The sequence below is a fragment of the Poecilia formosa genome, unplaced genomic scaffold, assembly GCF_000485575.1.
Source record: "Poecilia formosa unplaced genomic scaffold, Poecilia_formosa-5.1.2 Scaffold131, whole genome shotgun sequence".
Lineage (NCBI taxonomy): Eukaryota > Metazoa > Chordata > Actinopteri > Cyprinodontiformes > Poeciliidae > Poecilia > Poecilia formosa.
The window spans coordinates 688,366-713,596 of record NW_006800070.1 but is presented as its reverse complement, the minus strand read 5'-3'; the positions used below and the strand labels follow the sequence as shown (position 1 = coordinate 713,596).

Below are 25,231 nucleotides of genomic sequence, written 5' to 3'. Positions count from 1 at the left end.
ACGGGATGCTACAGGAATATGTAGATTATAATTTTATACCATTCCTGACATTTTAAATCAAAACTCTTGCCTAATTTGGTTTAATTTTCCACATGTTGCACGATACATAAGTTGGGTTCTGACTGGGCAGAAGCAAAGCAAAGAATTAGGAACTTTTTATCTAGTGGGAGATGATGCTGTACTTGTCATCACAAATGATCTCTCCTCTGGCAAAGAAATCTGAATTATTCAAATTAAAGATGGAGCAGACCCCTCACAGCATCCATGTCCCCCTGAGGAATAACCAATGAACTGCAGCTAGATTCAACCCAAACATGCTAGCTCACGACTCAAAGCTCAACGCGGCCAGCGTCGGGTCATAAAAAAATGCCTCCAACACCGGTTACGTGTTGATAATCCACGGCTTTTGAAACGGCAATTATGCCAACGTTATTTACAGAAGAGTACCGGCCGCTTATGCAATCGGTGTCTCTTGTGAATCCTGCGCTGGAGCGACTACCTCGCATTTTAAAAGGCCCACTCTGAACGACGCTAAGCTGATTAGCTAAGAATACCGCCTCAACGCCTGGCAGAGGCTGCCGTGTTAACGCAGTACAGGCAAGGACAGGACAGGAGGCGATAAGAAAGGCATCCAAATGTGTTCAGAGGGGAGGGGGAGCTTTAGCCGTTTACCTCACGCTTCCTGGGAACAGCCGAGTCATAGTTGTCCTCCAAGTCGTCCTCGTCGGCTGGGTTAACGTTAGCAACCTCAGACAAGTCTGAAACGGGCTCCAGGAACTCTGGCGTGGAGCGGCGGCCGTAACGTTTGCCGCCCTTCACGAACTTTGGTTGGATTTCGGGAGACTCTGTGGTGAGAACGCGACAAGAAAAGTAGCAATTTATAGCACAGCGTTCTGATTTTTTTTTTTTTTTTAATAAAAATGTTTATAAAAACCAGATATGATGAAAATACAGATGCACCAATCTGGCTTTTCCTGTTCTTCTTAAAAAGAAAAAAAAAAGTGCTGTATATTCTTTGATAAAAGTGGTAGGTTGTTTATAGGTAGAAAATGTTTTATTTGACCTTCCAATCCGAGGTGTTTAAGAGAGAACCATCTATTTATTGCCACTTCTTCAGCTTTAAATGCAGACAAAAACGCTAAAAATAACCCATGTGACTAATATTTACCCAACGCCTTAGGTGGCCACTTCTCTAAAGCTGACAGCTTCTGCAAAAAGCAGAAACCAAATGATGCTTTTAGACCAAGGTGTTCCCATTCTCTCAGCGANAGACCAAGGTGTTCCCATTCTCTCAGCGACGCTCGCATCGCATTACAGGTCAGCAGGCGCACTGAGACGTGACACTTGACAGGACTGTATTTACTCTAGCAGTTCAAGACGTGATTGTCAATATTACTCATCACAACATTAAAAAATAAAATAAAACAAAAAAAAAATCGATCCTTGACCGAGACAGTCGGCACAAAGTGAGACAATGTGGACCTGAAATCATTTTTGCATCAAGTACAGCAGACAAGCGAGGCAGAAGTCGAGCAAACACGACAGTCAGCTAGATGGCCGGAGATGTGCAGCTGAGTCAGCATGAGGGCTGCTCCGCCTCAGCAGGCACCTTCTCCACTTTTAGAGTCTCTGAGGTCAATATTTAACTTGAGGCTGTTCTAAATAAAGACGTTACCTGGCTTTGGCGAGGGTTCCTGTTCGGCTTGAGGAGGCTCAATGGTCGATGACAAAACCAGGATCAGAGCGTGCTTGAACTGGTCAAAGTCGACCTGAGAATAAGAATCAAATATGTCAAAACACAAGGCATTTTTAACCCCGTCGAGTCAGAATTTGACTCAGACACGACAGCGAGCGAACTGCGAGGACGGCGGCCATCGCCTTCAGAAAATGTACTCCCACAAATCAGTTTGTATTGTGCCTGAATTTTTCTATGCAAACTTCCCACTAAACGCTGCTCGCAGTCTGATCTCGCACTAAAACTAGACGGTGCGGTGCGGGCAGGGCTGCATGTGCCTGAATGATGGGGATAACCAATAGGACTGGACTCAGGTGATAAGGCAGCAGGTGATGCAGCATTTATGCATCGATGAGACGAACTCGGCTCGCAAAACATTCCTGAAGAAGCACAAACAGCTTCTGCGTGCTTTTCCTCGTTTTCCCTGAAATCTTTGTTGTGTTCTTAAATGCTGCTCAATTTTTTATTTATTTATTGTTACTGAATCCAGGGAATTCGATCAAAAACAGGAAATTACTCAGAAGAACTCTGGTTGCTTTACGCCTAAGGTGAAGTTACCAGAGTTGTGCGCGCATTGGAAGTTTAGCGCGTTGATTAAATGCAACAAATAAGCAAAACAAAGAAGAAAAATGGAGCTTTGAAGGCTTCTTGAGAAGTCTGCCGTATAGCAGTAGCTATAAATAAACTTCAAGATTGCGCCAGAATTTAAGCGATGCAACTCTGCAAGAGAAAGCCGATCGAAATTCCTTAGCCGGGCCGTAATTCCCTTGAAACGTGTCTGACTGTCTGGAAGATGCTTCAGCCAGGAGCAGCAGAGGTCACACTTCAACAATCAGCAGCTGCCAACCCTGAATACGCCGATTTTCTTTGTGCCTCCGAGGCCGACGGCTGGCGCTTTCAGGGGTCCTTTCTCTTTCTCTCTCCCCCCCTCCTCTTTGGGCGTTCATTGTGGGGCGTTGCGGTCGGGCGATCGGTTCACCTAACATTCACCCCCGCCCGCACACACCCGCACATGAGAGACAATAGCCACCCGTCTCCAACACGCTTATACACAAGCAAAACCCAAGGAGAAAGTGTGGAGGCAAGCATTTTGGAAGAAACAAAAACAAAAACAAAAAACACTCATGTTTCATCCAAGGAGATTAAAATGAATAAAGGATAATCAGTCAACACACGCACTGAGTTTTTCATATTCAACTCATGCTGTTGCTTCATATATTCACCCACAAAGAGCACAATCCAAAAAAACAACACAACACGTGAATAATGATTAACCCGAGCGGTCGTCTGGGTGATGGATGCGCTGAATGGGATTTTCTCAACAAGACGGCAAACAAAGCAGCAGAACGTATAAAAGGCGAGGGGGTTGTGCGTAAGCTGCCAATTATGGAGGGTTTCCTTCAGGAAGGCAAAAGAAGTGATGAAGACTTTTTTTTTTATTTTAAACATGTGCTGTCCAACAGTGTGGCGCTCAGAACTGGGGCTTGTTGTAAATCTGACGGGACTGTCGAGGTGAGACCCAACAGATTTACTTTCACAAGTGGAGAATTACAGCTTTTGATCCACTTGATATACATGAAACTGTATTAGAAATGTCTTCGGGTTTAATTCACGTAGTAATAATAATAATAAAAGATTAGATATGCTTGGGGTGCCGTGGTGGTCCAGGGGTAAAGAACAACAAAAAATTGTTGGCCTGAGTTGGTGATGCGATCATCACAGGTTTGAATCCCGGCCTGATGACCTTTGCCCCTCTCTCATTGCCCACCTTCCTGTCTAATAACTCTCAAATGAAAGGCCACTACAGCCAATAAAACCTTTACCAAACATATTAAGATGAGATGTGCTTAATGCAGAGAAGGAGAAACTACTTTCACGCAAGATTTCTGAAACATCCAACAGATTACATACAAGGAATTTTTTAAGACCATTATGATTTAACTTTAACACAAATATGAATTAGATTTTAGATTTATGGCAAACTCATTTCGGGCTAGATTAATTTGCTTGATAGTCATGTCGGGGTTCGCTCGTTTAAAAAGCGCCACGTAAAGTTTGTTGATCTACTTATTATGGTCTAAACAGAGGAGCAGATGGAGAGTTCAACCTGTTGAGGAAATAAATAAAGTAAGCAGGGTGCAGGCCGTAACGAGCGCAGCGCGCTAACGCCGCTCCGCTCGAGCAGCGGTGGAGACAGAATCCTATCAGGATCTGCACCTGATTCACAACAAGCGAGAAGACGGAGCTGGAAGATGTTAAATAGAAGAGGGAAAAGCTACACTGCTTATTTAAATAATAGTAATAGTAAACAGAAGCAGTAAAATCTTAACTAAAATTAAATTTTCTGGCCTGGGTCTATGATTAAATTTAATCAGTCAGGTTGGATCTAAACTCTAAAAATGAATTACAAAAATGCTGCTAAGGTTAGCTTAAAAACCTACCTATAAACGACTCGCAAGAAAGAGAAACAAAAGGGATTTTTGCTCACCCTGGCAGTGAAGTGGTCTAGGTTCTGGAGCAGAGTGTGGATGAGAGTCGGCGCGGCATCGTCCAGGTGCAGAGACTGACAGAGGTCGGAGAGCTCCTCTGGACTCAGGGAGCCGCGGCCGCTGGTGTCGAAACTGTTAAAGACTTCCTTCAGGCGCTCCTCGTAGTCGTCCTGCCCTCGGCCGTCATCCATCCCACAGGACAGCAGCCTGCCCTGCAGCGGATAAGAGACACAGGAGTTCAACCCGGAGAGCTCACAGAACCGAGCGTTCCTGCTCGCCAACGCCACGCGGCTTACAAGCAGGAGGGGAGCGTCTACTCCGCCGGCGCGGTTTTCCGACGGCGCCTTCATCTGAGACGCGGCTCTCAGCCACTGAGCTCGCCACAAACTCCTCCAGCGTCATTTATGGCGGAGGCTTTGGGTAATCCGATTACAATGATGAGACTATCAGGTAAGTGTTGCTCAGGGACTGAGCTTTAGACACACACACACACACACACACACACATATGCCTGCAGCAGCATTTGTAGAGATGGTTTTACTTGATCTGACTGTAACGATTATACAATCAGGTGAACTGACAGTGATGGGCATTTCTGAGACTGAGAGACATCTTGATGCAGCCTGAAGGTAAAGAGTAAACTGTAACCTTGTTAGGTAAAAGTCTGATAACGTGACGGAAACGGAGACATGCTCGATCTCCGAGGTTACACCAGGACAAACGTTTCCAGCATTTACTGGTCAACAGCGTGAATTTCACACCAGCAGATCAAGTTCTTCACTTTCATTTCTGACGCTTTATTTGCTTCCGCTGAAAAGCAACACCAGCGAATACAAACTGATTCATTCAGCGGCAACACACTGAACATTTCTGCTCACGCCTGTGCATCTAAATACACACTTCACTGAAACTGTATTCCTCAATATGTTGTTTTCACAGCTGTAGGAATTACTGTTGCCTTTCCGCTTTAAACGAGAATCCGATCATAGTTTTTGCGCTTTTGATTCAAACGTTTGTGTTAATACCGAGATGCTATTGTATTTTTAGTCAATATTATCCTACTGTGAACTTCTCAAACAAGCCTAGCATACGATCAAATTCATCGCTGCTGAAATGATTCGTTTTGTTGTTTTTGTTCCCTCTTTGCTGTTTGTAGCAGCTTCACAATTACTTGCTTTCTGTTTTTAATAAATGGCGCCCCACTCTGGGATTTTGACAATGCGTGCGCTGTCCGACCTCCTCCTGCTTTTCCAGCTGCTCTCAGAGATCATCAAGCACTCGGGCAGGCCAGGTGTCCCCCCAACACTCCAGACTTGGGATCCCCTCCATTCACCACAGACAATAGCTGCCTCTTCACAAAAACAAAAAAAATAAATAAATCAATCAATCAGGACCCTACATCTGGACGTTTCAGGGGCTTCTGTAAGCAAAAGAATCACACAAAGAAACTGTGTAATAATGAGGAAACTAAACGGATCAATAAATAAATAAATATGTGATTCGCTTTACTTTCTACAGCCGACCTATAAGCCAATTTAGCTCTTAGACCTTCACCATCAGAGCTGCTTACGGGGACGACAGCTGCCGCCGCCGCAGAGGAATCACCCGCTCCAAGTCATAACAATGAGGTTAATCCTCACAAGCAGCATTGATAGGTGACTGCATTCATTATGTCCAGCAGACGTTTGTCAGGAAAATACTCAAAAGTGTTCGTCTTCATGCGTTAACCCCACAGCCTGTTGATGCAGCATCATTTTAAATGAGGCCTTTAGAAACATGATGATGATGATGATGATGATGATGATAAGCCCAAAGTTCTTCTTTATTCTACTTCTTTGTGTGTTATTGTGGGGGGTTTTAAACTTCACACCAATTAAAACGAAATTACGTTACAGAAATCAAAACTTTAACCGTTTAAAAATGAGTTCGGTTGTGATCACGGAAATTATTTCTTTGTCATTGTGTAGAAGTTTAGATACGGAGTTTAGAGAACAGAAAAAGAATGAAGGTAGAGGTTTTTAATTTCTCAACTTTGGATTTACTTCAAATTTCCCTTTTTTTCTAATAGTTCCTACGACATTCTGGACATTTCAGAACACAAATCACACAGTATTTTCTGCATGTTCTCACGATGAAAACGAAACAAAAACATAACGGTGAAGCAATAGAGGGCTGTTCCACAACACACACACACACTCTAAAATGACTTATTTCTGTTTAATACGGCAACACAACTGAAACGTATCAAATCTGAACCATTAAGTTATTGAGTTATTGGTTCAGAGTAAATAACTCAAAAACCAAAACACTTAGTGAGTAGGAAAAAAAAGGTTTTGGTGTGGTAACTGAAACATAAAATCAGTGGAACACAGAAATGTAACATTTTATCTCGGAGATAAATAATTAAGAACTAAAGCTGACATGTTTCTGCACTTCATATTTTATCCAAATTTATTAATATTTAGACATACGTGCATATCAATGCATTTATCAGTGCATTTCCAACCAGCAGTGTCAGCAATATTATTTTACACAAATAATAATCACTTCAGATTTCTCTCGTCTTCAATAGGATGAGATGAAGCTTTTAGTTTGCAGTGAATTTTTTTTAACGGCTCCCGACATAAAGAACAGCACAAAACATAACATTTTTTCACAAAGCACTAGTTGCACAGTCAAAATGATCTTGGCACCAATTTTTAAAAAAATACAATTAAATTGCATCAGAAGTGCCTCAGCAACACTTTTTCAAAGTAAAAATAAAAGACGACAATGTTTATACATTGATAGTGTCAAATATCCAGCAGTTTTCTTTAAAACATTTAAAACAAAGTCATTGGTACTTCTAAATCTCGTTGTTTCTTTACTATAAAAAAAAAACCATGTTGCTGTCTAAGTTTAGTTTTATTCTGCACGTTTTTTATTGACAACGAAACCCTAAAAGTCCGAAATTTCTAGTTTAACAAGACTAACCAGAGCAAAGTGATGGGCTATGCTAACGAGGCTAATCATTAAAGAGGGATGTTTGAAGGAAAGTGTTCGCTAACTTCATGTTTTAAAAAAACGCAATAAAACTTCAAAAAAATAAAAAATAAAAAAACTTCCCACAACGGTTTAATGTTGAGGAAACAAAAAAAAAAGAAAAACTCACCGAAGCCCCCAAACTCGGTTAGCAGTTGTTTCCTTTTCGGACGCGAATATTTGGGGTGGAATAAAAAAAGTTTACAACATTTCTCTGCTGACAGCGCCGTGTTTCTCCTGGAAGTTCATTTATCCTCTCAGGCTGCTTGACAGACCGTCAGTGTGAGGTTAGAGGCGTCTTCTTCCTGAGAAACATTACAGAGTGCGGGAAAAAAATACAAAACAAGAAGTCTTCTTGACTCGCTTCCTCGAATCCCCTTGGCTGTACAATCATCCTCCAGAGGTTTGTAGCGGATTTTGAAAAGCGCTTGACAGAGGAAGGGGCGGCGACTGAGGGCCAGCGGCGGACTCACTGGTCCCAGCCTTCGTACCCCTAGTGGACGAAAGCTGAACTGCTCAGCTTACAAGCCACCATATTGTAAAACTTTCACCTGCTTTCTTCTCAATGCTCTCCTACACATTTGCTCTCTCGCGATATGTCTCTTTGTCCAAAAATAAGCACCTCTGTATTTGACTTAATATCAAAGTGGAGGTCAAATGGGAGCACACTTACAATCTTTTAAAACCAAAAGCCACTAAAGGAATTTATTTTCTCTATTGCCACACTTTACTTATGTGATTGGAAGACAGCCATCTACATACACATCCATATTTAAGACTCCAGGCTGGGATTTGAACCTAGGACCTTCTTTTCTCTAGAAAACAGAGCTTTTCTGATGGAAATGAAACAGGCTGAACAGTGGCTGGCTCACTATGTAGCTTAAATAATCTGCTGTTTTGGTCATCTGTTGCTAATGCTAAAACTCATTTGCTTCAATGTATTTTCAGCGAGAGAAATTGTATTCTACAAGCTCCTTGGTCATTGTTTAGATAATTGTATTAATTTTATGATCTAGGACCAGATTATTCTCTGAAATTTTATACTGACAAGACATTTTGGACCACACAACTGCCACAGGCTGGATATTTTCACTATTCGGATCATTCTCTGTTAAATTTCGAAGAGTTTTATGTTTGAAAATCCCAGGAAATCAGCAGTTTCCATCATGCAGGGGCAGTTTATGATCGATAAACTTATATTCAATATAATAATTATCACAATGAAGAAAAAAGTTAGAAAAAACAAATAGTGTAACAGCTATATGCTAGCATCATGTACTAGCTTAAAAATAACAGCATAAAAAGATCTAAAAAAAAAAGGCTAAAATACATACTGAAGAAAAATGTTGAGCAAAATAATCATTCAACACATAAAATCGTTGTTACTGAAAACTGCTATAAAATAATGCGCTAAATGTTCACATAGTGAACGAAATAAGCATGTATCTACTTCACGTTTCATCTGCGCTGCTTTGTGCCAAAGAACTTCACTTCCCACAGTGCTTTGCCGCGTAACGTCAACCGCGTTCGCATAGTTTTGATAATTATCGTCATTTGACAGTGTATTCTTAACTGAACTGATTGTTTTTGTAATCTTTATACTCAGTAGGCAGAATTTAAAAATATATTTCTCCTCTTTGGCAGGCTAAGGTTTTTTTGTTTGTTTGTTTTCTGTGCATGTCCGCCTCACTGTGTGAAATGTGAACAAGCAGCAGCAGAGGGAAGCTGAACTTTGACCTCCTCTTCCTGCGTTTCGCCACACCGCTGCTGGATTTTCTGTTGGTAAACCCAAACTGGAACAAAAAGCCCAGGGCGGACCTGATCTGGACTCCGAAGAAGACGGTGGAAAATAACTTTGTCTGTGGCACAAATGAAGAAAGTTGTGTCCTTCCTGCTGACCGCGTACGTCTCGGTGCCCGTTCTTCTCTACCTGTTTCCCTGGATACTGAGCTATGCCATATTCTCTCACCTGCGTAAGTAAATGTTCCTGGTTTATATGGGGCACCAAAGGATTTCACTGGTAAAAATATATACGCACAGTCAGACCGGATACGTCATACAGTGATGGTAAATATTTATGTATAAACAGAGGATACGACCTTGACTAACTTGTTGTGCAAGTTAGTAAATTATCATTGCATTTACAGTGACTATAACATTTTAAGTGACTGTAAAATTGTTCTCAAACATCAAAAAAGAAAAAAAAGTTCTTCCAGTAGTTATTCCACCAACACCAATGGGACATAGTAAAATAATTTTAAAAACAGATTTTCACATAAACTACAGGAGCACACAGATTTAAACTTAAATTATTCTAAAGCTTTTATTCTGGAAAATTATTCACAGAGTTGCAAGAGTATTCACACCCTGTGAATTTGTTGTTACATCACAGCCACAAACTTCATATCATTGTGTTTTTTATTGGCATTTTAAATGCTGGACAAACACGCATAGCAGTGAATTGCATGTGAAATAGTCCACAGTTCTTATATTTTATCCTAAAAATTGAAACGTGTGCTGTTCGTCCCCCTTTACTCTGCCTTCAGAAGCCACCGAATTGGGAAACAGAGACTTCCAGTCCTGTGAGTGATTTAATCTCAGCATAAATCCAGCTATGCAGTTTGTTAGAGAGTATTAGTGATGACGAAGAAGCACGTTGGAAAGGTTGGGGATGAATAAAACCGTGGAGAAGCATGAAGGAAGGTTAGGTTGTGAAAACTGTCGGACGTGTTTAACGTCTCATGGAGTTTCGTTCCATCCATCATCAGAAAATCGGGAGAACAAGAGGATTTACTGGCAGTGCGCCCCGCCCATCTGGTCGCTATGGAGAAGTGTTTAAATTAAAACCATTTAAGGCTTTATGCATCTTCCCACAAGCCGTGACGGCATACAGCAACCTGGGGGAAGAATTTTATATGAAAATTTTAACTTTTCTGGTGGACAACCTACAGTTAGAGCTACACATGAAACTTTTTTTTAATGTGTTAGAATGACCTAGTCAAAGTCCAGACCTGAGTGTGCCTGAGATATTCATAGTTACACTCCATCTAATCTCACTGGCATATTTTGCAAAATGTGTTAATCCAGAATAGATGTTCAAAACGGAAACACACTTTTGCAGCGATCATTATTGGATCCACATGGAATTGCCTCAGAAGGGCAGGAAAATAAAATGTGCATGCCGCACCTTCCAGATGTTTTTATTTTTATTTTTTCATAAAAAAACAACAATGTTTTGGAAACATTTGTCATTTTTCCAATCAGTCTGTCACATAAAATCTCCCAAAAGTAAAAAAATAAATAAAATAAAAATCCTTTGTGTTTGGTTCAAATGACATAAAATGTGAAAATGTAAACAAATAATTTCATTGAAAAAAATCTAATGTCATAAAATGTGAAGATGTAAATAATTTCATAAAATATAATAAAAAAGAATAGTCCCAGTAAAACATGATGAAGTTAAAAAGTCTGTGGCTTTCGATGCGTCTCGAGGCAGAGTGTGTGTGTGCGTGCATGCGTGTGTGTGTGTGTGTGTGCGTGTGATGTGATGCTGCGATTAGAAACGCCGCGGCGCTGACCTGCTGCGCTCTCACCTGCAGTGAGGTTTCCATACTGGGTGGATCTGCGCAGGCCTCAGGATGTCCTGAACCACACCTGCAACTTCTACCTGAGCCCAGAGGAGGGCGTCTCAGTGGGAGTGTGGTAGGCTGACTGTAGCTCTTTATCATCAGCGCTCTTGTCCGGCGCAGGCGGCTCTTGAGGCATCATGGCTGCACGGGGGCCCCAACTCTGAGAACCCGCTGTATATTCTTGAAGCTCCGTTTGTTTGTGCCGTTCAGTTTCTTTTTTTGTCTTTCTCACTCCCTCTCCGTCTCAAAGGCACACGCTCCCTGTCAGCCAATGGGAAGCGGCCGCTGGGAGGGATCTCGACTGGTACCAGGAGGCCCTGGGAGACGGGCGTCCTGTTATCATCTACCTCCATGGAAACTTAGGGACCAGGTAGGTTAAGTGCAGAAGGGATGTGCATCCTTGAAACGATCCTAATAGAGTCTAGTGGGCATTAGACGGTTGCCTTGGCTCTGAAAGTCTCTCTCCTGTCGTGTCTGCAGGGCGATCAGGCATAGAGTGGAGCTGGTGAAGGTTTGACTAAGATAATAAGTTGTTTCCAGGTGTAAATATTTTGTCTTTGAGCTTTTGATAGAGAATGTGAATCATTTTATAATCTCGTAGATCCTGAGTGCTGCAGGATACCACGTCTTATCTTTAGACTACAGAGGTAAGGGAGACCCAAAGCGTGCCGAAGAGAGTAAAAAGTAAAACTTCACTTGCGTAGCACTTTTCATGAAGTAATCTCAAAAGGTTAGTTTTTATTTACTGTAAGAATAAAAGCAACAAAAAAAAAAACAAACAAACAAAGACCTCAAACTACAAAGGAGAGAGTTCTAATTTCCAGACTAGTTATTTTTACAGTCTATATGCAAGACATGAGGCATAGAGACCAACATGGATGGGTTTTATTTATTTCTTTTTTAGAAATTTCAGAATACATAGGGAAGAAAAACATACAGACTTGACAAAAAGACTGGATCTGAACGTAGGAACCTCGTTCTGCAAAGAAACAGAGTTAGACTGTCGCACCATCCAGACATATACATTTAGATTGAGTCCAAATTCATGGAACCTCCTTATCACGATTCTCCTAATTCTGACTCTGAAAGTGGAGAATAATACACGTTCAAGACTGAAAGTAATGCAGCATATTTTCCCACGCTTGGCTTAAAAAAAACAAACAAACAAACAAACAAAAAAACCCGGATAATTTAACGACGTCGGCCTTTAAGCCTGTCATGTGTGTTTTAATGAGGATTTGGAGATTCCTCTGGAGAGCCCAGCGAGGCTGGACTGACCAACGACGCCCTCTACCTGCACCACTGGGCAAAGACACGAAGCAGAGGGAGCCTGGTCTGCCTGTGGGGACACTCTCTGGGCTCCGGGTCCGTTTCTCTCTTAGCTTCATTCATTCATTCATTCATTCATTCAGACTGCTTCTCATGACAAAGACCCAACACTCAATTTATCATTATCAAGTTTTCTTCGTCTTTTTTTCCCTCTAGAGTTGCAACCAACGCTGCAGTGAAAATCCAAGAACAAGGTGGGTTCGAGTTGAGCTCCTTTCCCAGAAGCTCAACAGCTGATGGCTGGTACGCTGCACTCAAAATGAAAAAAAATAAAAAATACAGACATTAACTTCTGGTCGTCTCCCGCTCAGTGTGCATACTTCTGTCGAGGTCCAAAGTGCTTTTGAAATATATTTTAAAAGCACATTTTGTCATGTCCAAAAATTCAAGATTCTGTGTCTGAAATCAGGACCTGGTTGGTTGCAAAGTGCAATTTAAATGATATTAGAAATAAATCGGTGTATGCTGTAATCATCTCCCTTTGACCTAAATAAGAACCAGTTTATTTAGGGAAGGGTTTATTGTGTGAAATTTACCAATACCAGTTGCACGTGATGTTTAGAGTAGTACTTTCATGTACACTAATCTCTGTTTTGCATAATAAATAAGGTCGTGTTTTTGGCACATCAGGGTCTGCCGTCGACGCTCTGATCCTGGAAGCTGCGTTCACGAGGATCGGAGAAGTCGTAGCAAGCAATCGGCTGGCCAAGGTGAGAGGTCGACACGACATCTGGTCAGTTTGCCCAGGCTTTGACTGAGAAATGGCTGAAGTTATTTCAAGATGGACATTACTGCTTTTCTTCTGGGACTGTTTTCTTTTTTCTTTTTTTTTTGTAGTTGCTTGTGGTGCAGCAAATTGACTTTTAAGAGAAGTCGATGATATAAGATCTTCAAACTGCTTTTTCCCCCCCATTCAAAACCTTTGTGTTAACATGTTCATTTTAAAAAGTAAGTGAACGAAATAAAAGTGTGGATTAGTGTTGCAGTTTGAATATGGGGGAAGAAAAGTGTAAATGTAGAATTTAAAAATGCATTTTAAAGCACAACTAAAGCTTTCATTTGTGTTTTCCACAAGCTGTCTTGTTCTGGTGTGGATCAGAACTGCAGCTCGTTTCAAATCTTTATGAATTCAGAAATTTTCAGAGCCCTCTTCCCCATTTATGTTTCTTTATATTTGACCCAACATTGCCCACATAGGGAGTCCATCATTTCCAGAAACTAACAACAAAAAAAAAGAAAAAAGAGTTTTAACACTAGATTCCAAAGACATATCACTTACCATATTTGACAGTTTCGCATCCTAATACTTCTCTGCGACTTTAATTGTCAAAAGTTGACTTTTACGCTTCGTGCCGCATTAGTTATTTACCGCGTTAAATTGTCACTTTCGCCGCCTCTCTCCGTATTCCCAGCTGTACATGTTCCTGCCGGGTTTCGAGAGCTTGCTCTGGAGCATTCTGGAAAGGATCAACATTTCATTTTCCAACGATAAAAAGTAGGTTTTGCCCGAAACAAAACCAGATTGAAAACATTTAGTTTTTCCCCCCTGATCATCAGTAACATCTGCCGTCATTTCCGCAGCTTGCAGACGCTGAGCAGCCCCCTGCTGATCCTGCATGCAGAGGACGACAACATCGTTCCGTTTCACATGGGTCAGAAGGTATGGTGGGTTTTCCTTGTCTCTCTCTCCCTCTCTAAATTTCCTGTCCGCTTTCCTCAAGCCCTTTCCGTCTGTCGGACCCAGCTGTACCAGATATCGCTGCGAGCCCAGAGGGAATCCGAGACGAGCGATCGAGTGCAGATGATCTCCTACGGGGCGAGCCTCGGACTGTCCCACAGCCACATCTCCTCGGCCCCCGACTTGGCAGACGTCGTGCGGTGAGTCGGGAAGTCGTCACCGGTTTGCGTTCAGAAATCGCGCCGGCGTTCAAATTTAATCCACACGCTTCTGTGTTGCAGGAAATTTCTACAAAACTTGGAGAGAGAAAGATGAAAGTCTGGAAAAAAAGAAGGAGCAATAAATCATTTTGACTTAAGTTTTGGGTTTTATTTTATTTTGGGCAGATTTTTTTTAACACTACGTCCTTTTTCAAAAGTATCTTTTGATTCTAAACAAGGTTTCTCTATCGGGACAGGCCACAAACTCAAACAAATGTTTAAAAAAACAAAACAAAAAAAAAAGCTTTTAACTGCTGCGTTCCTGATATCCATCTAACATCCTGGATCCTCTGACCGTCTCCCGATCCGCAGAGTTGAAGCGAGTTCTCAGAGCTTTTCCGCCCCTCGCAGACCGAACGTGTTGGCGCTAAAGAAATGTAACAGTGGTTTGACTTGAAATGTCCGTCTCTAATAGCACCACAGAAGAAGGAAAAAAAATAACGTAATGTGTTGCATAAAGGTTTTGTTCTGTAAACGCAAAAGGCAGCTCAGGAGGTGAGGAACATTTTTCACATCTTCTTCAGAGCCTTGACGGTTTCCTCGATGGCCTCGCGCGGCTCGCTGGGAGGCGGGATCTTCAGGTCGGTCGGCTCCACCCCCCACACCTCGGTGGCGTACTCCCTGATCGTTCTGTCGCTCGAGAACTTCCCCGTCGCCGCGATGTTCTTGATCACCATCTTGGTCCACTCCACCGTGTCCTAATAGAAGATATAAACATTTGAAGTGCTACAGAAATAAGCCTATGAAAAATAAGATTCAAAGATTTTTAATTGCATAAGCAGAATCTCTCGCTGAAAACATTTTTTTTTGTGACTCAAAAAAAACAACAAATAATGACAAATCCTGGCATCCACGCCAGCTATGTAAAGTAAATCTAGCTGAAACTTTTCTGAGCGTTGCACTTACTTTAACTGGACCCGTGTTTCGTTAAAACGAGACGAAGGTTGAGTTTAACTGCGACAGACCCTCTAGGTGGGTCCGCTATACAACGCGGGATAAGAAATTTGCTAAAGTGTAAACGCTGTCAGGCATGGCGGAGGATCGGTGATGCTGTGGGCCTGTTTCTCTTCCAAAACTCCTGGGAACTTTGGTTTTAGAACCAGAAATGATCAGAAATACCATACTAGATATAAAAATCCAGGAGATTCTGGAAGTAAACACACAAAAACAAAATTTTTAAAAAGCATCTTTCCAGGTGTCTCTTAGTGTATGGTGGCGAGATAAATATGGATCCTCTAGATCCAGCGTGGCGTTCATCATATTTACACTCCGAAAAAACAACAACAACAAAAAAAAACAGTAAGTCATGGATGATCAATTAGTGCGTAGAGGATTTAATGATCATTGCTGGGGGAACCTTTTGATTTTGTTCCATCAAAAATAAAACATTTTCCCTCCCCGAATGAATGTACTGAAATTAAAAGAAAACTGTCAGAATTTACTGAGAATTTAACACGACAGCAGAAAGAACAATTAAGAAATGAAAATAAAAACATTACCTGATAGAGTTCGCTGACTTTTTCTTGGGTTTTCAAGTAGTCTTCAAAGTCTGCAAACACTTTGAATCTAAAAAGAGAGAGAAAAAAAGAATTGAACTAAATACGAAAATATAAGAAGAATAACAACAAAACGTTGCTCACCGGTCGTATTTGAAGAGCATGTTGGTGAGGTCCTTGAAAAGCTCTGGATTCTTGGGGCTGAAGAATCCACTTGCGATCTGATCCATCACTTGTTTCAGCTCGGGGATCTTCTCGTAGTAAGTCATGGCATCGTACCTTAAAAAAAAGCATAAAAACAAAAAACTCGATCCGTAAAAAAAAGAAATCTTCAAATTCCGCTCCACTGTGTGCGTTTTATCTCGTCGGGTCTTTTACCCCTTTTTGTCCATCTCGGCCACGTCCTCCACCCGCATGCCGAAGATGAAGAGGTTTTCCTCGCCCGCCTCCTCGGCCATCTCCACGTTGGCTCCGTCCATGGTGCCGATGGTCAGCGCTCCGTTCAGCATGAACTTCATGTTGCCCGTCCCCGAAGCCTCGGTGCCAGCGGTGGAGATTTGCTCCGACAGATCAGTGGCAGGAATCACTGAGGAGGAGGGGGAAAAAAAGATCACAGTCACATCATTTCCTTTTCCTCTTCAACAGAAGTGAGTTTTTTTTTATTTTTATTTTTTTATTCATTTATACCTTTCTCCGCAAGAGAAACTCTGTAGTTCTCCAGGAAGATGACTTTCAGCTTGTCTCCAACCACGGGATCGTTATTCACCACGTCAGCCACCGAGGTGATGAGCTTGATGATCATTTTGGCCATGTGGTATCCCGGTGCGGCCTGCAGAGGGCGACGACGCGAATCGTTCATTCAGGTCGTGTTTCTCTGTCGAGTTCTGCGCGGCGCGCTGTGACCTACCTTCCCACCGATGATCACCGTTCGCGGTACGAAAGGGACGTTGGGGTTCTTCCTGATGCCTGATGGGGGAGGGGGGGAAAGACGAACATTTATAAAGTTAAAAATTATTGAAACCGAATTGATAGAGCACAGTGTTTTAAAATTGAGGTAGAAATATGCATTTAAAAAGTATTCAAAACAGATTTGTACAAAGAGAAAACAAAAACATCTTCAAAAGAAAGAGATTATTATTATTTTCTTTTTATTCGGAACGGTGACGATTGAGAAGTGCATTTAAATTGAAAGTGCTATTTATGGGACAATCTTGACAGAGACATAAAACAATCTAAATTTCTGCATTTAAAAGAAATTTGAAAATTATGATAAATATATGGCATGGAATAAGCTGATATTTTGCTCTGTTTTTTTTTTAATATATCTGCATATTAGTTAAACAGCTAATTCTCATTTTTTGTGAATAGATCTATATAAGTTTATACTTCCTACTGCTCCATTTCCTTCATCCGTTTTCTTTCAGTTGTTGCACGAATGAACACAATTTTTGCACCGGTTTGTGTTCATCCGTTACACAAAAAGCCACAAAGTATTGAAATTTGAGCGTTGTGAATACTACAGCAAGACACTGCAAACAGCACATCTGTGGAGAAACGTCCTAAAATAAAAAGAAAAGAAAAAAAAAGCAGCCTCTCTGTTTATTGCAGCTTTGTGGAAAATTCCCCACGCTGATTGCAGTGGCTGCATTCCTCATGTCTGTTTTAACATGAAGCCCCAGGTGTGTGTGGAATATTCCACATCAGGAAACGTCTGACTACATCATCCAAATGATCACTCAGAGATTCACACGTACAATCACTTGCGAAACCTTTTTTTTTTTTTGGCTTCACACTGAATGACTAAGCAGAAAAAAACAAAACAAACTCGTCGCTGCACGTACAGTTGTACAAGGTGATGATGTGCAGGCAGTTGAGCAGCTGCCGCTTGTACTCGTGGATCCTCTTGACGTGGACGTCGAACATGGAGGAAGGGTTGATCTTCACTCGGTACTCCTTCTCCAGGATCTGGGCGAACTTCAGCTTGTTGTCCTGTGGAGAAATGCGACAGCGGGAGTCATGGATGTGAAAGCTGCCGAGTCAGGAGAGCGGTGCCCGGACACGCGCCGCGGCGCTTACAGCAATGTCGCAATGCCCAGCTTTGTCAGACCGAGATGCCTCTTCATGCTGTGATGTGCAGAAATATTAAGATATAGTTTTCCATGTGACATGATGATATGTTGCATCATTGTTTCTGCTCTGATCATTTTTTACCTTTTAAAGGATAAATACCTCAGGAAGAGCAACTACTGATTAAAGGGACGTTACTTTGTGTTTTCCTAGTCACATAGTGCCATTTTGTAGCACAATTAAGTAGCTATGTTAACTTCAAATGCTATATACGTCAAACATGACTGAGAAGAAATTTTACTTCCTGATTTGACGCCTAAAAATTAGGCCTCTGTCTCTTTATGAAGCTCCTGCTCTTTCTGAAACTCCGCCTTCAGGAAGTCATTACAACATGGCTCCTCTATTAACCCTTTAGCTAAGTTTATAACCAGCGTTTCATTCAAAAGTAGCTCCTATAATGATCTCAGCAGATGCTCAATTCCACCAGGTGTTTGCTAATTGCTGCTGGCTAGTCTGAAGGAGCCGAGTTAGGGAGGGCTGCTCTGTGAGGCCGAAGCCGCATCCCTGAGAAGGAGCAGCGTCTCAAAGGCAGGGCTCGCTTCTCCCAGACGTTTTAGCACAGCCAAATGGTTGCCGTGGAGATTAAAGGGTTTCTCAAACGTGCGCGGAAGAATCACAGCAACACTCCAGGTTATGTTTTTGATGAGGGAACAACATAAGATGATGTGAAGCCCTTTAATTGATAATCTTATGACGGGATTTTTCCCGTTTCTCCCAACCCGTCAGACCCACCTGTTTGATTTTAGCGACGTCGCGGATGAAGGCCAAGTCGTTAACGAAGTCATTCAGCTTCTTCAGCTGGCTCAGGTCCTTCACGTAGTCCTCTCCAATGACCTGAGAACACATCACATTACAGCAACCAATGTTCACATTAGTATTTAGTCAAATATTTTACGTCCTAAAGGCTAACTGGCTGCTGAAGCGTGGTAAAACTAGGCAAACCTCAGCAATGAGCTCAGCCAGCCCAGGGTTGCAGAGGAGCAGCCAGCGTCTGGGAGTGATGCCGTTGGTTTTATTCTGAAACTTGTCCGGTTCAAGGTCACTGAAGTCTTTAAACCTGAAAAAAAAAACAAAAAAAAAACAGGAAAAGTTAGGATTTGCTATCTGGACGAGCAGCAGTTTGATTTCATCTGGTTAACCAACAAAATCTAGACTAAACAGATGGTTTTCATCCCAATATGCTGAACCAGGACGACATTTTGTTTTTTAGATGACCTCTTTTACACTTCTGACCAATCTTGGAACTTTTATCGCAGTCGACCGTCAGCGAACGGCTTACACTTCGGTTTTGATGATGTTGGAGTGTATCTGAGCGACTCCATTGACGGCGTGAGAGCCAACGATACACAGATGGGCCATGTTCACCCTCTTGCAGCCGTCCTCTTCGATCAGAGACATCTTCCGCAGTTTGTCGATGTCGTTCGGGAAGAGAGCAGCAATTTTCTACGGGGGCAAAAAAAACAACAACACAAAAACGTATTCAAGCTTCACAGCTGAGGAAAAGCGGTGACATGTAAAAGCATTCAGTCCTTTAACTCGCATTAGAATTATACATTTAAATTTTATTTGGGTTGATTGTAGGAGTAATTAGAAACCTACCAAGGCGTGTTCATCCACCTACACTGATTTGGGTGCCTTTTATCAGTGGAAAACTCAATAAAAGACACGCGCAAAATGTCATGTTTTGCACAATCTTATACATGGTTTCATATCTCAGAAGATTTAAAAAAAAAAAAAAAACCTACATCGATTAATGGATATTCTGCGTCTCTGCTGCGACATGCTTACGTCTAGGTGAGCCTGGTTGATCTGGTAGATGATCTGCAGGTGTCTGGGCAGCAGTTTCTCCAGCAGCTCCACAGGCCAGCGCTCCAGGGCCTCGGGGAGGATGGTGTGGTTGGTGTAGGCAAAGGTACGCCTGGTCAGGTCCCAGGCCTGCGAAGGAGGAGGGACAAGCTCTCGTTTAAGTCTTGCATTTTAAGAATCACGAGTAAGACCAAGCTTTTAAAATAAACTCGACTATTTTAGTCGCAGATTGAAATTCAGCAGGAAGCGGAGCCATTCGTTTCATCCCCTCGCTCTGTGGTTTTAACCTCAGCTTGCATTACTTGCCCTTACTTGTTCTCGATTTCCTAATTTGCACTTCCTGTCATGGTTGCTGTTGATGATTAAGACCAACAAGAGACACTCGAAGGCGACTTTAACTCACCGTCTCCCAGTCGAGTTTTTCAATGTCCAAATAGATCCTCATCAGTTCGGGGATGGCCATGGCAGGGTGGGTGTCGTTCAGCTGGATGGCGACCTGGGAAACAGGAAACAGTCTGTAGCAATGAGTCAGTCATTTTGTGGATTACTGAAATCAGCCTTAAGTCGTAGTACAATAGAAAAGAGGGGGGGGAAATAAATTAATTAATCGATCCATCACTGATCTGATCTGAGCACAATAGGGCCATTGTAGATGGGGAACAGAGAGAGAGAGAGAAAAGTTATAAATTCCTGCCAGAAAAACTCACAAATTTTGAGATCTTAGAAATTTTCTGGACAAACAATTTCCGAGTTTGAGAAGTCAAAAGATTTGCAAAAAACCCCCCAAAACAAAACAAAACAAAACAAACAAACAAAAAAACTCTGAAATTTGAGAATAACCTCAAATTTTCTAGAATTGTTTTTCCCCCACCACTTTTGGAAATGTTAATTTTCAAAAGTTTTCAACTGTTGAAACACAAATCTGAGTTTTTTTCTTGCAACTTTTTGACTGTTCAAACTCAGAAATTTCTGAGTTTTTTTCTAGATTAATTTTCCTGAGTTTTTCTGGAAAATTACTGTTTTTTTCTTGGCACAAATTCACTTTTCTATCTACAATGTCCCTATCAAACCATGGTGGATTATTTTGCTTTCCGCAGCCCCTGTCCCTTTTTATTCACTTATTTTTTTAAAGCCAGGCAATCATGACTTGACAAACTTCATCCACCTCGCAGCTTCGGCAGCTGCAACAGCTGCAACAGACGCAACCAAAGAGGAAGTGCTGACATAATGTTGCAAACCAACCAAATGAAGCAACATGCCAACTAAAAGCAGACAACCGCTCCGCCAATTGCCACACAGAGTCAGAGTTCTCACTTTGTCTGGGAAGGCATCGAAGGTGGTGCGGCTCGGTCTGCCCTTCTTGGTGGTCTTGAAGCGGCGGATGATGTCTTGGAGTGTGGCTGCCACGACAAAGTACTCTTGCTTCAGACGGAGCTCCTTTCCTTCAAAGAACTGAACCGCAGAAAGTTACACCAAGGTAGAAAACATCTGATGGTTTACTGGCCGTGAAAAAGTGAACTTACATTATCGTTTGGATAGAGGACTCGAGAGATGTTCTCCGCCAGATTTCTGTCTAGAACAGCCTGTATGTAGTCACCTACATTAACTAGAGAAAGAAAAAAAATACGAGTTTCAGTTTAAAAAATTAAGAAACAAAACCCCTGAAATGTGGCAGAGAGGAAGCGACCACAGTTGCAGAAGTTTCTGTTGATCTTGCATAAATCAAGTAAAAGTACCTTTAAACTTTTCCACAACACAAGCAAGTTATTTTGTAATAAGCATATCGTGGTTGACCAACATAAAGTGATGGATAATTGTGAAAAGGATGGAAAATTGTACATTTATAAATCTTTAAAGTGTGGCAAAAATTTATATTCGACCCTCTAAAACACTTGACTAACTTTGGGGTACGCCTACCATACTTGCAAAATTACACTGTTCTTGTTAAAATAAGTCAAGCTCAGTCAAAGTGGATGAAAAGCATCTTGATATAATCTAAAAATTTCGCAGCATTCAGGGATTCACCCACACGTTCATGTTTCACCAACGTTTCCTTTTGGTCTCAATTGACAAGAGCACTTTCTACGTGCCACTCTTACGTCAAAGCCAGATTTGGGAAACAGTTAAACTACTATATGTCCTTAGCAGATCCTGCCACCTGAGACGTGGATGTCTCCAACTCCTCCAAAGAGTTACCCTGGATATAGTCTCTGCATATCAGATTCAGCCCTTTATTGAGTGGCCTGGTAGAAGTGGACAAATATGCCCTGGATGTGTTCATCGGTCTTAATGGTGTCACTTTTCTTTCAGAGCCGCTGTATTCATACAACAGATGACGGAAGAGACTTGGTTGGAGTGGATTTAGAGGTAACCAAGTCAAAGAAGGCTGGCTATTTTCCTTTTACTTCAGTTATACAAGACTTTACAGTGGTCTACCGTGCCAAAGTCGAACAACACACCCTGAAGAATGCGGTTGGAACGTGCCAAATGATTCAGGGGATCTGAATACTTTTATAAAGCCCTACACATTGTGCAACTCTTTTGCCAAAGAGGTCTAATACTTTTTTTGCATGAAAACGAGACATCGTCCTGGTCTTACAGTCTTTCAAGTTGAAGTCGTTGGGCGCCCGGGCTGACCACAGCCTCATCGTATTCACAGTGTTGTTCATGTAGCCAGGAATAGGCGTGTCGTAAGGCATTGCCAAAACAACCTGCAGGTGAAAACCCAGTCAGAGGTCACAGGTCAACCACATCACAAGGTCATTTACTCTGGTTCAACCCAAATTCATGCAAATCTTTTCCACTATGAAGTTGCCACCAAGTACCTGAGTGTCAACCCACTTGGGCCCGTCTCTGGTCTCCTCCACTCGTCCGTAGAAGTGGACCGGCAGCATGTACTCGGGGCGAGCCTTCTCCCAGGGGTTTCCGTGCCTCAGCCAATCGTCTGCCTCCTCCACCTGAAGCGCGGAAGGTCACAGATAAGTGAAAGCCCCAGGACAAACTCAGCTTTATCTGACCTCTTTGTATAGCCTGAAACGAGGAAGCTCAGCTCTTACAGTCTTGCGTCCAACACGGCCCGCAATCACATTTTTTTTGTTTTGACGTAAATAACAGCTCTCACTAGCAGCGGATATCAGGTGCACAGGTTCATCCACCTGTGTGCTACACAAAGAGCACGCCTGGTGTTCAGAGTTCAGGGGAACATGTTTACACTGACGGGGTTCAACCCGCAAAGAAACCCGGCGGGACGCAAAAAACAGCAGAAGCCTGCAGTTTTGCAAACTCCTATCAGAAGATACACAAAAGGTTTGTTTTGTCATCCACAAAACAAACCTTTGTCTGACCCTCTTTAGCCGTGCTAAGCGGGTCAGACTACAGCATGTTCCTCTGTCAATAATTAACTTGTGATGTTTTGTGACCCAATTCATCTCTACTTTAGCCTCCGTCAAATTTTAAAAGGGAATCCTGCTTTCAAAAAAAAAAAAGATAAAAGGTGGGGGAATCAATGTCTTCGTCACAGAGGTCACAGCTGAGTTTCAGGCAAATCATTATTTTTTTTTTAAATAGGAAGCACAATTACCTGCCAGCCATCTCTAATCTTCTGATTAAAGATGCCGTATTCGTATCTGATGCCATAACCGTACGCTGCAAGTCCCAGGGTCGCCATGGAATCCAAGAAACATGCTGCAGTGACAAGGAATTCAAATATTACACACTACAGTTAAATAAAAAGAGCTGGGGTATTTTTATTTTTATTTATTTATTTTTTGTGGTGCTGCAGGAGAAGTTTCAGCAGCATATTTGCTAATTTCCACCATCTGCCGCAAACTTTCTTAAGCCGAGAGTTGCTCCACATGTTTAGTAGATTTATTGGAGAAGAGTCTATGTGCCCTGGAGACAATGATGGTGCAAAACTGCAACGGATACAAAACGTCTGCACGGAAATGTGCTCTTAAAGTCATCTCTATCCCACTTTTCATCCTCAAAGATGGCTTTGAGGACCTTTGCTCACCTGCCAGTCTGCCCAGGCCTCCGTTGCCCAGACCCGCGTCCTCCTCCACCTCCTCCAGCTCCTCCATGTCCAGGCCGAGCTACGGCAAGAGCGTTCCCAATCAGCAAACTCACAACGGCTAAGTTGCTCGGATTCGCCAACTTTAGATCTCTGAATGCGACCATCTGACCTGATAGATGGCCTCGTCGCAGGCGTTCTGCAGGCCCAAGTTGATCATGGTGTTCTGCAGCGTCCTGCCCATGTAGAACTCCAGGGACAGATAATACACCCTCTGAGGGAAAAAAGAAAAAAAAAATGGGGGAAATTAAATCTGAAACAGCCTGGGGCTTTTAGCATTGAATACGTCAATAACTTCAATATACAGGAAATGCAGTTTAGAGCTGTAAAACAAATGAACGTTAAGTGGAACAATCCTGCCTTCCCCTGCACAAACAATGATTAATATGTGAACCTGACGCACTGACCTGAAAATACAAAGCCTCTTTGTGATCCAGAAAACTTTATGCAACACAAACTAGTGGCTGGGTGCTAAAGATTCTCCGTTTTCGTTTAGAATGATTTGCGTGTGATTAAAAGTTTGTACTCGGATCGCACCTTGAACATGCATGTCATACAATAAACACAATCTGAGGTCTACTTCGGGTGCAGATCCTTTTTACCTTCGGGTCTGCTTCGTAGTAAAACTGCTGCGTCCTGATCCATCTGCCCACCAGGTGGTCCCTCACGGTGTGGGCCAGGGCGAAGTAGTAATCCCTGGGCGTCGCGATGTTCCTGTCTTTGACCAGGGTGAAGTGCAGGTGGCGATTGAAGCCCTTCTTCAGCTCGGCCACGTTCTCCACTCCCACGATGCCCCTGATGCTGATCTGCTTCCGCTTCTCCTGGTCGGTGAGAGGAGTCGCCATGCTGGCCCGTGTGCAGGTACTGCTGATCCCGAGCTGCTGCTGCTGCTGCTGAAAGGAAGCGCTTCTGAGCCTTGACCCGACCCAACCCGACTGGGAGCGAAGTGGAGAGGAAAAGAGAGGAGAGGTGTGTTGGCGGTGGGGGAACACAGGAGTCTCCTCCTCGGGCTGTTTTTCATTGGCGAGTTCAAGGGGGAGGGAGGCGTTTCCCCGTCAGGGCTTTTCTTTACTTTACTGTACTTTAGAGACGGGGGCGGGGAGGAAACACTCCGGGCAGGTCAGCTGAGCTGAATTTCAATCACAACTTTTAGAGGAAGACCGACGTGGGGGGAAGGGGAAGAAGAGACGGGTCTGTTTTGGAGAGGAAAAACCCAGCAGGAACTAAAAAACAACCAGCAACAGGATAGAGACTGGGCTGGTGAGAGCAATGAAAAAAAAAATCCAGGTAGAGCCAAACTGGCATACATTACATACTTGATAATGGAAAGTTTATTACAGAGAGATGCAGTGAGAACAGCGTTCAAAGTTGTTTATTATTATTATTATTATTTTATTTATTTATTTTTTTTTTTTTGGTAAAGCTAGTTTCTGACAACACGGCTTTTGTACTCAACTTACAAAGTTAAATACAAAAATTTAAACCAAACTGTTAGAATCTTAATAATTTTATTTGCTGTACATTTCTTTATTCTCCTGGATTGATGCAGAGCCACTCCCAGGCTGAATGTGGGGCCTGGGCGACATAACTTG

At 42.4% G+C, this 25,231-nt stretch overlaps 3 protein-coding genes across 4 annotated transcripts in view; 1 reads left to right on the top strand and 2 right to left on the bottom strand.

The window, feature by feature from the left end:
* The window catches only part of nin (ninein (GSK3B interacting protein)), a 33,232-nt gene extending 18,680 nt beyond the window's left edge, over positions 1-14,552 (bottom strand). Inside the window, exons 1-5 of one of the 2 annotated variants that reach the window (XM_016676309.1) lie at positions 14,344-14,552; positions 4,521-4,614; positions 4,224-4,436; positions 1,676-1,769; positions 673-845 (exon numbers count right to left, since the gene is read on the bottom strand). In XM_016676309.1, the coding sequence (XP_016531795.1) occupies positions 673-845; positions 1,676-1,769; positions 4,224-4,436; positions 4,521-4,614; positions 14,344-14,414 (645 nt within the window). In that variant the 5' untranslated portion in view covers positions 14,415-14,552. Of the gene's footprint in view, positions 1-672; positions 846-1,675; positions 1,770-4,223; positions 4,437-4,520; positions 5,837-14,343 lie in introns of those variants that run through there. The other variant, XM_007561935.2, reaches the window with a different exon arrangement.
* LOC103144725 (monoacylglycerol lipase ABHD12) lies at positions 8,878-14,239 on the top strand. The gene is made up of 12 exons (XM_007561846.2): positions 8,878-9,218; positions 10,845-10,947; positions 11,125-11,244; positions 11,355-11,385; positions 11,476-11,521; positions 12,110-12,239; positions 12,360-12,397; positions 12,834-12,913; positions 13,616-13,698; positions 13,785-13,863; positions 13,948-14,081; positions 14,163-14,239. Exons 1-12 carry the CDS (start codon positions 9,116-9,118, stop codon positions 14,194-14,196), a joined length of 981 nt encoding a protein of 326 aa, XP_007561908.1. The 5' UTR covers positions 8,878-9,115; the 3' UTR covers positions 14,197-14,239.
* An 11-nt stretch (positions 14,553-14,563) lies between the features above and the next one.
* Positions 14,564-24,652, bottom strand: pygl (phosphorylase, glycogen, liver). Its single transcript, XM_007561848.2, has 20 exons — positions 24,242-24,652; positions 23,752-23,853; positions 23,583-23,661; positions 23,151-23,254; positions 22,396-22,527; positions 22,170-22,281; positions 21,094-21,176; positions 20,885-21,022; positions 19,974-20,066; positions 19,553-19,699; positions 19,044-19,207; positions 18,707-18,821; positions 18,497-18,598; positions 17,479-17,626; positions 16,545-16,603; positions 16,325-16,466; positions 16,016-16,223; positions 15,782-15,916; positions 15,641-15,707; positions 14,564-14,839 (listed from the first exon to the last, which is right to left on the bottom strand). Exons 1-20 carry the CDS (start codon positions 24,482-24,484, stop codon positions 14,651-14,653), a joined length of 2,562 nt encoding a protein of 853 aa, XP_007561910.1. The 5' UTR covers positions 24,485-24,652; the 3' UTR covers positions 14,564-14,650.
* Between the last annotated feature and the right edge of the window lie 579 nt (positions 24,653-25,231).

Bases quoted from the DNA above. Each gene is read 5' to 3' on its own strand.
- pygl (XM_007561848.2), bottom strand. From the start codon at position 24,484: ATGGCGACTCCTCTCACCGACCAGGAGAAGCGGAAGCAGATCAGCATC. The intron at 22,282-22,395 runs GTACTTGGTGGC...TTTCACCTGCAG, and splicing joins CCAAGTGGGTTGACACTCAG to GTTGTTTTGGCAATGCCTTA. The intron at 18,599-18,706 runs GTTTGCCTAGTT...ATGTGTTCTCAG, and splicing joins TGGCTGAGCTCATTGCTGAG to GTCATTGGAGAGGACTACGT.
- LOC103144725 (XM_007561846.2), top strand. From the start codon at position 9,116: ATGAAGAAAGTTGTGTCCTTCCTGCTGACCGCGTACGTCTCGGTGCCC. The intron at 11,245-11,354 runs GTAGGTTAAGTG...TCGTGTCTGCAG, and splicing joins CATGGAAACTTAGGGACCAG to GGCGATCAGGCATAGAGTGG. The intron at 12,914-13,615 runs GTGAGAGGTCGA...CCGTATTCCCAG, and splicing joins CAAGCAATCGGCTGGCCAAG to CTGTACATGTTCCTGCCGGG.